This window comes from Anser anser, assembly GCF_964211835.1.
Source record: "Anser anser genome assembly, chromosome: 2".
Classification (NCBI taxonomy): Eukaryota; Metazoa; Chordata; class Aves; order Anseriformes; family Anatidae; genus Anser; species Anser anser.
In genome coordinates, this window is record NC_139721.1 from 42,540,478 (window position 1) to 42,551,465 (window position 10,988).

The 10,988-nt window shown below is 39.5% G+C and overlaps 1 protein-coding gene across 4 annotated transcripts; it reads right to left on the reverse strand.

The window, feature by feature from the left end:
- Positions 1 to 2,828: 2,828 nt before the first annotated feature.
- LOC310894297 (uncharacterized protein) lies at positions 2,829 to 7,102 on the reverse strand. 4 transcript variants are annotated; one of them, XR_014579748.1, is made up of 3 exons: positions 4,998 to 7,102; positions 3,419 to 3,475; positions 2,829 to 3,213 (listed from the first exon to the last, which is right to left on the reverse strand). XR_014579748.1 is itself a non-coding variant. In XM_083824220.1 (2 exons), the coding sequence occupies exon 1, from the start codon at positions 5,977 to 5,979 to the stop codon at positions 5,029 to 5,031; it is 951 nt and encodes a 316-aa protein (XP_083680346.1). In that variant the 5' UTR covers positions 5,980 to 7,102; the 3' UTR covers positions 3,251 to 3,475; positions 4,998 to 5,028. The 4 variants fall into 4 exon arrangements, 1 of the variants encoding a protein (XP_083680346.1); XR_014579749.1 differs by having other exon boundaries at positions 3,419 to 7,102; XR_014579750.1 differs by lacking the exon at positions 2,829 to 3,213 and having other exon boundaries at positions 3,251 to 3,475; positions 5,622 to 5,796.
- Between the last annotated feature and the right edge of the window lie 3,886 nt (positions 7,103 to 10,988).

Genomic DNA, 10,988 nt, shown 5'->3' on the forward strand with positions numbered 1-10,988 from the left:
GTCATTTAATCATGTTTGCTACTTCATTAGCATTTGAACAATTCTTAAGGCACTGTCTTGAGATGCGAAAGATGGCTTTGGCTCCTTTATGCAGGCACTGGATGTCTTTCAGAAAAACATTTCCTACCTGAATAATGAGGATAAGAATAATAACATTTCTCTGTCTCAGAGAGCTGTTTGTGAGAATAAATTATATGCTCAGACACTATAACAATTCACCCCAGTAAATTAAAAATAATTTTGAAAAAACAATATACATATTTCCATTACTTTTATGTAATTACAATTCAGAAAGCTCTTTTCAGTAACCATAAGCTATTTGTATGTAAGCAGAGAATTTCTAGATGGAAAGTCCCAGAAATGTGAAAAACGCTTATCAGAAAATACTTCAGTTAGTTGACAACAGCATGGCTAAAGAGGAAACTATTAAATTACTAAATGACCTATGCTACAGCTTCTCATGCACGCTTCTGCAGCCAGAGAAGTGACTGTTAGGACACTTAGTTTGGTCTCTTCAAAATGTCTACAGTGAGGCTCTAGTTTGAAAAGTGATTATGTAAAAATAGCACTTCCTACTCAGCAGATCTGCTCTTGTGTGCTTTACTGGAGAGGAAAAAAAAACACGCACACACAAAAAACCAAACAACTGCATGTCTTCACTGCTGAGCCACCATGTCTCTAGGGGAAGAAAGTGGATTATACTCCAGTTTATGCAACTTCATCAAAATCACCTATTTAAAGCTATAGTATACCTAAGCAAAAGCCATCATTTCAAAATTGTGCCCTTTGAAATCAGACCTGCATAACCTCATTACCTTCAGCTGAATGGAAATAAATGAAATGAAAGGAAATAAATCCTTCAGACTGAAAAATCCTGATTGGATTTCCTCCAGCTTCCTATCATCACCCAAACTAATCAAGCTATTTCTCCCCCAGGTGGAAAATGAAAGGAAAGTGAGAGGTAATGATTATTCTTTTTTTAAATATTTGGCAGGTAGTCTCAGAGCATGGAGCCCATATAAGTCTTAAGAGGTTACATGAGGACTACAGAAGGCTAATAGTATGAGAACAGCTGCTAGCACAGGGATGTATGCAATGCAAACAACAGATTCATGCAGTTTGGCCAGCCTGTTGCCAAAGATGTCAGACTCCTGAGTGATGGAGTGGGCTTTGCCACAATCAGCTACCATCTCTTGCTTCCAAAGGATCAGTATTCCACAACAAATGTTCCTCTTTCTGCTTTTCAAAAGAAGTCTTTATCAGTATGATTTCCGCCCCCCCCCCCCCCCCCCCCAAGAAGAGCAGATGAGGAGGCTGCTGTAAAAAGGAACAAAAAAAAAAGCAATTCTTAACACTGGAAAATGTATACTTAGTATCTGTCTAGAGAGTCAAAAGGATACTTTGATCATTCTTGCCAATTACATACCTGTTAGAGGCGAGTATATTTACATATTTAATATTCAGCTAATCTACAGAAAGTTCTTTGATCAAATAGACATGCCATTTATCCCCAAAAGCTGTGCCAAAATCTCATCTCTAGATAGCCTAATGTGTGAAGTGATGAATTTGTTTTCAAGTCTTTTACAGAATGCCTTCCATTTTTCACTTCAGATGAAAACACCTACCCTTTTAACAAGTGGATTGCCTCTCCTGAACACTATCTTTAAATGTAAAAGAAATCATACTAGAACGGTTCCCTTAGGGTTTCGCCTGACATTTCTCTACATCTGAGAAGGAAAGTTAATGGCATTATGCTTGCAGACATAATCCTTTCCTAAATGAACAGAAATGTCTTTCTCCTTCCCATCTGTGATACAACTCATTCCAGTGGGCCTTACAGTCACAGACTGAATGACCTCAGCTAAGGGGCCTGGAGCTGTGGATGCAGAAGCCTGAGAAACCCTGGGACTGCAAGTTCTTTGTTAGGGCTCCCATGCTCACTGCAAATGGTTATACAAAATATATATATATATATAAGTTTGCAGGAGGAAAACACAGATAGGTTTAAACATATGACAGAAGCCAGTCCAAAAAATGAGGTTTTGCAACAGACCCTGGACTCATGTTTTTTACATTAGATTTAGACATGACAAATACCAATTATTATTTTTTTTGCTTTTTTTTTTGTTTGTGTCAGATTATGTTCTTATAGAATGAATGCTTTCCAAGTAATGTCTAAGCTTGCAATTATTTTCTTCTTCTGTACCAAGCTTTCTCTTACATCTCTGCAAAAAAACTTTCCCCCAAAATGTAAATCCGCCCAAGAGTGTTTTATCACCACTACCACCCCAAAAAAAAAGAGAGAGAAAAAGGAGAGAAAGAGAGAGAGAGAGAGAGACAGAGAGAGAACCCCAGTGTGGCAAGTCCTTTATGTATTTAGAATGTAGTATTTGCTTTGAACCTCTGACTGCATCTTGGAGATCTTTCAAACATGGTTTGCATGTTTACTGCGGAAGTACTGGGTATTCCTCTCCTTACAGTACCAGGCGTTCTATCATTAGAGGGTTAAGACCTCTGGCAAGTAAGGCATACAGTCAGTAATGTATTTGGAGTCACTGCCAGCAAAGCACTTCTTGTTTATAGCCCTCAAATTGAAATACCATGATAGATCTTCTCAGAAAAAAAAAAATAAATAAATAAAAATTAAAGCTGCAGTAAGATTTTCAAGTCCTCTAAGAATTCTTCCAGCATTTTTGCAGGCTACTCTTTAGAGTTCCCACTCATGGCAGCAAGTGCTATGAGGCTCTGTATACAGGCTGCTCTGGTGTACCACACCTCAGTAGGCTGGGGTCCACCCATCAGCAGTATGCCTCACTGGGTCTTGAAGGAATAACTCATTCTGTACAGTCATCATCATGGAGTGAGATGCAAATGTACTGACTTATTTAAGCATCTTAAAAGAAGCAAAATAGCCTATGAAAATATTAGAGAGAAACATTTAATAACAGAAAAATTGTTCTTTTGTACAGTTTTAAACCTTATCATTCTCAACTATTACAAAAATATCGTGGAGGTTGTAACTTTTTTTTATCAATGATGAGATCAGTAAACACTAGAACTTGCTACAAAGACACAAATAATATTCTTAAAATTTACAAATATGTATATAAAAAGATTGTCTTCAGAGAGGTGTCTTTCAGGGTTTTTCTTTCCAAATCTCTAGTTCTTCTTTAGTCAGAAGACTGATTTTCTTTGCTTTTTTTTTTTTTCTACCTGGGAAAAAATGTAGAAACAGATTTACTGAGAAGAATTCTGACACTTTCCTGGCAACTGGCAGTGATGCCTAGTGAAAGCAGCTAAATTTTGCTGTCGATGAAATTTGCAAAAACTCATGAAAACAGTTTTTGAACTCATCCAAATGTCAGCCCCCTAAAGACAAATCTAAATAGAAATGTCAGGATTACAATTTTTTACTTACTTCAGGCACCCTATTTGGTATATGGTCCTTACAGTTTAATATTGAGGTACCTTCTTCCTACAGGGAAAAAAAAAAAAAAAGACTTTAAGTGTTGATTCTGATTTTTATTTTGCATAGAATCATATAATGGCTTGGGTTGGAAGGGACCTTAATGATCACCTAGTTCCAGCCCCCCTGACATGGGCAAGGATACCTCCTACCAGACCAGGTTGCCCAAAGCCCCACCAAGCCTGGCCTTGAACACTTCCAGGGATGGGGCATCCACAGCTTCCCTGGGAAACCTGCTCCAGTGTCTCACTACCCTCAGAGTAAAGAATTTCTTTCTCATATCTAGTCTACATCCACCCTCTTTCAGTTTAAAACCATTTCCCCCTTGTCCTATCACTACATGTCATTGTAAAGAATCTCTCCATCTTTCTTATAAGTTCCGTTTAAGAACAGATGGGCCGCTATAATGTCTCCCTAGAGTCTTCTCTTCTCCATGCTGAACAACCCCAAATCCCTCAGCCTGTCTTTGTAGGAGAGGTGCTCCAGCCCCTTAATCATCTTTGTGGCCCTCCTCTTGGCTCGTTCTAATATGTCCATGTCCTATTGCTCGGCGGCTCAGAGCTGACTGCAGTGCTCCAGGTAGAGTCTCACGAGAGCACAGCAGAGAGGGACAATCACCTGACCTGCTGGCCCTGCTTCCTTTGATGCAACCCAGGATATAGTTGGCTTTCTGGGATGTAAGCAGATATTGCTTGCTCATGTTGAGCTTGTCATCTACCAGTATTCCCAATTCCTTCTTTGCAGAGCTGCTTGCAAACCTTTCATCAACCCGTCTGTACGGATGTTTGGGATTTTAATTCTGCCTGTACTTGACAGCTATAATCCAATTTTGTCAGGAGACTTTTCATTTAGTGATTTCAAGTTGAAGTGTTCTCCAAAATCTGGTGAGATCTACTGAAGAATTAAAAAAATAGTAATAATAATGGAAGGTACGCCTGTTTTGTCCAAATCCCCACAAACAAGTAAGACTGCCAAAACTACAGCTAAGGGCTCTCTCCCTGCATGTCATGAGTTCCAGATCACTCACCTTTGCCTAGTAAAAAATGAAAGCTTACAGTAGAAAAGCTACTAGAGAACATCACCAGTATTTTCGGCTCCCTGTAGCAGAAGAAAACTTGTTATGCTTAGATGAGATCTAGATGTCACGCAAGCTGGCCATTTCTGCTATATAATCAAACTTTTTGTTGTTGTTGTTGTTTTGGTGAGTGTTCCAGTCAGGAAGAGAAAGTCCATGAGAAATTTGCATTCAACAAAGCAGCACACTGGGGACTTCAAGTGGTACATATCTGACAAAACTCATTTTCAGTGCAATGCTTTTTATAATCTATGCCTTGACAGTTTATCTTCTTGTGGTGATTTTACCCAGCTGAACTCCACCACAACCTCTCTCTCACTCTCCCTCCTCAAAGGAAAGGGGGAGAAAATACAATGCAAAGGGCTCAAGGGTTGAGATAAGCACAGGGAAATCTCTCAACAATTATCATTATGGGCAAAACAGACTCAGCACACGGAGAGTAATATGATTTATTACCTATTACTAACAGGCTAGAGCATTGAGAAACTCAAACCAAGCTAAAGACAACTTCCCCCCAACCATCCTCTTCTAACTCCTCCCCCCGAATGGCACAGGGGAACAGGGGAATGGGGGCTGCGGTCAGTCCCTGACGCTTGGTCTCCACTGCTCCTTCACGGTCACTCTCTGCCCCTGCTGCCCGTGGGGTCCCTCCCACGGGATGCCGTCCTTCCCGAACTGAGCCTGCGGGGGCTGCCCACAGGCAGCAGCTCCTCAAGAACTGCTCCCACACGGCTCCGTACCACGGGGTCCATCCCCCAGGAGCAAACTGCTCCAGCACGGGTCCCCCACGGGCGGCAGCTCCCCCAGACCCCCTGCTCCTGCGTGGGCTCCTCTCCACGGGCTGCAGCTCCGGCCCGGGGCCTGCTCCTGCGGGGGCTCTCCATGGGCCGCAGCCTCCTCCAGGCCACATCCACCTGCTCCACCGGGGGCTCCTCCACGGGCTGCAGCGTGGAGATCTGCTCCGTGTGGGACCCATGGGCTGCAGGCGGGCCAGCCTGCTCCACCAGGGGCCTCTCCACAGGCCGCAGGGGAACTGCTGCTGCGTGCCTGGAGCACCTCCTGCCCTCCTGCTGCACTGACCTGGGGGTCTGCAGGGCTGGTTCTCACTCCTCTTTCCCAGCTGCTGCTGTGCAGCAGGTTTTTCTTTCCTTTTCCTTTTCCTTTTCCTTTTCCTTTTCCTTTTCCTTTTCCTTTTCCTTTTCCTTTTCCTTTTCCTTTTCCTTTTCCTTTTCCTTTTCCTTTTCCTTTTCCTTTTCCTTTTCCTTTTCCCCTTTTCTCCTTTTTCCCCTCCTCTCCCCTCCTCTCCCCTCCTCTCCTCCCTTCTCCTCCCCTCTCCTCCCCTCTCTCCCAGAGGCCCAACCAGCGTCACACCCTGTCTCAGCTCTGGCCAGCAGCGGGTCCCTGTTGGAGCCTGCTGGAGCTGGCTCTGATCTGACATGGGGCAGCTGCTGAGCTCTGCTCACAAAGGCCACCCCTGCAGACCCCTGCTACCAAAACCTTGTCACATAAACCCAGTACACTCTTAAATGATCTTTGGATGCCTCTCATTTAATTTCTTCATGGCATAACCAGTTACCAGGTGCTTCAGATGACAACTTAATAAAGGCTGATCTTGTGATAACAGAACAGAACACGGTGACAAGAAATTAGAGTACTATTCTTGGTTTTCCATATTTTCTTTCTAATTCTGAGAAAATTGTTTAACCTTCCTGAGCCTCGCTGTACTCTATAAGATAAGGATAATGATACAGGCCTATTCTACAGAGATCTGTGACGATAATTATCTTTACATTGACAAGCTATGGGAATGAAAAGTATCGTTACTTCACTGTTATTTAATTGTATTAAAAATTATCCTTCAACTTCCATTAAAAACTTTGCCATTAAATATAACAGGAGTGGGTAGAAGTAACGAATACCATGGTCCTTTATTTTCTGTATGGGTGAGGTGTTCACTTATAGGAGTTGACTGGCAGATTCAGGTCCTTTTGGAGAAACACTCTGTCTTTTGTTGGATGTAGAATCCCTACCAAATTCACATAATCTTTTTTAGTTTACGCTCTTCCCAGCTAGGTTTAGGAGTTTTGGGGCTTTGCTAACATTATGATGATTCTCTAGTATTTACCATGTGAAGAAAAGTAATCTAAAAATAGGTAAAACAAATCAATCTTTCTGCTATTAATGTCCCAGCTGGAAGAATAACAACAGTAGGATACCAACTAAACACAAATCTCTCTGCAGATTTTTAATAAACTCCCCTCAGTAAAGTGCTGACAGTTATTTCAAACGTTTTGGTTTGTTTAGTATGATTCTAGTTAAAGATCTATACAAGGTTCCATTAAGAATTAGTAACAATTATGACTAGTGTGACATACCTCCCTCCCTCATTTGTGCTAATAGCCATGTTTCTCAAATCACTTCTTGTAAAATCAGAAGAATTGTCACCATAAAGATTACCACATCAACATCAGAATGTCAAAAGCCAGTCGATCTATTAAAAGGAAGAATTGTGATAGCTGAGATACACTGGTGAAATGCAATAATAAAAACGTGTAATGACATTCCCTGTCCTCGAGAATTTATACTCTGATATAAGGCAGAGGAAATAAAGAAGTGTTATTGACCTTTGCAATAACACCACCTTTGGGTGTTATTAGCCCCCTCTGACCTTTATGGAAATAAAAATGTGTATAAGAGCAACCTTAATATTTAGAGGGTGCTTACATAATAACCATCAATGAGAAAGTTTACCACAGTTCATTTTCATATATATATTTATATTTAATAAGTTTAAATATCTTCAGATGCAACATAAGTTTTGAGTAAGTTGGTTTGAAATTTTGGAAACTGGTTATAGCAGGTCAGATTTTCATTCTAGCATACTTGGAAAGTTTGCAGCATGCCTCTCTAAGAAGGCAATCCACATTACTCAATTGCTGGATCTTTGCTTCCCCATGTTGAATGAAGAATATATTTCATCCTCTAACAATAAATGTCTTCAGCCATTACAGTTCCCTACATCTCGGAGTCACAAATCAAGTACTTATTACGGCTTAGATCATCCGCATCTGATTGTGTTTTGATTTCCAGGATCTGATTGAGATGAATGGTGTCGCTCTTCTGCAACAGCTAAATTAGTTAAGAAAAGTTACACTAACATTACAAGCATGTACTTTGTTTTTGTTGCCAGAAACTGATTAGCCTATGATAAAAGAAATTAGTTCTAAGGTTTAAAGGGGGTCAGTGAATGACTTAAATGAAGGTCATTAGATGGTTCTTACAATCACCAGGAGACAGAAGAACTAATGTTCTTGTACTACTTCTTCCCTTCTGCAAAGATTCTTCCTGGCTACAGGGTAGAAAGTCAGAATAAAGAAAGATAATGCATTGACTTTGTTAATGTCAGTACTCATAAAGACAGCAGCAAATGAAAGGCCACAAAAAAAGCCTTGGGGTCTCACTTGCCTAGATGATCTAACAGCATCTCACACATATTATACAAGGAATTGAAGCCACCCTAATGGTCAAAGTCCCAAAAGTTCCAAACAAGTGTCACACAAATTTTCAAGGATCTGGAATGAAGTTGGACTGAGCAATGTCTAAAGCTGCTTCTCTGTCATAACAGAAGAGAAAAAAAAATCCTAAACAAGAGTCTAAGAAAGTGTGCCATTTGTAAAATTATTCAGAACAGCTCTTTGATGTCTATGATGCATCTTTCTTTGTGGTTTTCTAAAATATGTTTCTAGTGCATTATTCCACAAAAATAAGACACTTCTACCATCTCCTCTTCACAACTGAGGTTCAGGAAATGACTGCAATTACTTTTATTTATTTATTCCTAAATCATCCTCTAAAGAATCTGACAACTTTTCCGAAGGTTGAAGGGAATCATAAAATATATGAAACTATGCAGTAGTCTTCATATAAATATTTTATGATAAAAGATATGTATGAACAAAGTGGAGTGTGACTAAATAGTTGTAATTTTTTTAATTATTTTTTGTTGTCTATATGTATGTTATACGTGTATATAATTTTGCTCTTAATCTTAATACATATGTATCTGAAGAAACTGCATGAACCCAGTTGGATCCCAAACAATTTCATTTGCTATGAAAGTTTTAGCTACATGCTTATTTACATGTAGTCCCACTGATTGGAAGCTACTATTTTACTTGATGAGCAGTTGCTGACTTCAGCAGACTGACTAACTTTCACACTATTCAAAAAGCCAGTCAAGTAAATCTTTCTCTCCTATACCTAGGTTTTCTTCAATTTCATGTAAATTCTATGAAAAGTTAAAGAGAGATTGAGTTAAACAGTTAAGGACCTTCCATCCCTATGAAGATTTATAGTTGTTTTATTGTCAAATATTTGATTATTTAGTTTTTCACTTTTTTGGGTTGGTAGAAAATTGAGAACTGTCAGGAGTCAGGATGATAGGATCTTCCACATGATTTAGAGGATGGAGGCTTAGACACTTATTCAGACCTTCTGGAGTACAAAATGTTCATTCCTGTTGTTGCATGTTAGAATGAGTTGGCTTTAACAAGGTCTTTCACTATTAGCAGTATGAAATAAGAAAATGCTAGCCTAAGTCAAGGCTTAACATTAACAATGGTCTGCTTATTTTTCCTTGTCTTGCACAGTAAGATATATGTGTTAGGCCAAATAAAACAAATGAAAAATATCACCAACTTTTTTCAACTTTTTTTTTTTTAACACAACAGATCATCTAAAACAATTTTGTTGTTGTTGTTTTGTTTTGTTGGATCTTAAACATGACTAACCAGCACAAAGTTAATCTGGTTATTATACCTTGCATTGACATATTCACTGCAAAGTTTGGCCTGCCAAATTAAACTGTAAAAGAGCTTAATTTGGGCTCAATACTTTGAAATGCTCAATATCAGGGCTAAATGCACCCATTAGCCTTCACAGGCCCACCTGGGACCTCCACTCACAACCCTGCCCATGGCCCCCGGAGATCCGTTTAACCTCAGGCTGCTGTACAGTGCAAGCATACCTACCATCTCCATCCCTAAATTGTTGTTTGGATTTCCGGCATTCATCTTCTTAGTTCTGGCATGTTACCTTGTCTTGTGACGGATGGGCTGTTCACAGGAGCTGTTGCTGGACCATTCTGCTTTGCTTGTTTAGCTCAGGTGCTATTGGACTGTTCCGTGTCAGTGAGGGCACTGCACATTCTGTGCTCCTGGCTAGCCCTGCCTTACACACAGAGCACACCCCTGCTCTTATATAAGCTCAGGGGCCACCATGCCTGTCAAAAGGGAATCTCTCTTAAAAGTCAGTCACTTGAAAGTGTTCAGCATATCACACAAGTGCAAGGAGGTGCCCAAGTCTACCATTCTCACTATCAGCATACCTCACTTACAAGATGTTGCCTTCAGAGTCTTTTTTTATTCTTTTCCTTCTTTGCCTGCTCTTTCTTTCCAGAGCCTTCCCAAAATATGCTAGTGACACTTTTTCCATGATACAGACACTATGGCCTAGATGTACCTCAGTATACCTCTCCTTGTATGAGAAAGGCTGAAGGCAGAAAATATCCTGCACTTAGTGATAGTAGAAAGCTGCAGAAATGACCAAAGAGAGATTTGTGTAGTCAGGAAGAGGAAAAAAAAAAGAAGTTGTATTTTTGAGCTTTGTTTACACTGTTCTCATTAGCTATTTTCTGCAATCTTCTGTAACTTCTCAAATCCCAGTTGCACGCCATAATCTCTTTCTTCTGTTTCCTGGCTTGTCCCTTTATCCATCTACTTTATTTCACGCTTTATCTTCTCCTACCTACTTTGACATCCCATAAACTTGTGAAAGTAACCCAATGCCTGCTACTGCTATGTAGTTCACCCATATGCATATTGTTCTCTGTATCCATACTCAAGTAATTACAGCAATGGAAAAGAAGGGTTTTATACATCCAAAAGAAGATTAACATAATGTGTATAACAACTGAATCCTATTGTTTAAAAGATTTAAATCTTCATAGGAAAAAAGTTAAACTTCTCACTCTGCCAAAATATTAAATGTTAGAAATGAAACGAGAGACGTGGATTTTTGACAAATTTGCAACATACCGATAGCTTTTCTCATCTTTCCTACTTAAAGGCAGCATGTAAGAAACAGATACCTAACAGATTGTAACTCTAAGTGAATGATTAGACTTAAAAGCCTCTTAAATTATTGCATAGAGGCCAGTTGACTATCCTTAAGAGGATTAATGATAATGTATTATTAGCTCATACACAAGAAGAGTGGCTCTACAAGTTAAATGTCAATTTATATAAATTAAATTATATATTGTTCCATATTTGATTAACAAAAATCAGACAAAAAAAACAACACAACAAACAAACAGGAAAATTCCCAACACTTATTTCAGAATAAAATTGAGCAATTATTTAAGATGCAAAATATAGTAACTTCCTT

What these genes read in the sequence shown, in the direction of transcription:
- LOC310894297 (XM_083824220.1), bottom strand. Translation starts at nt 5,979, where the DNA reads ATGTCAGATCAGAGCCAGCTCCAGCAGGCTCCAACAGGGACCCGCTGC.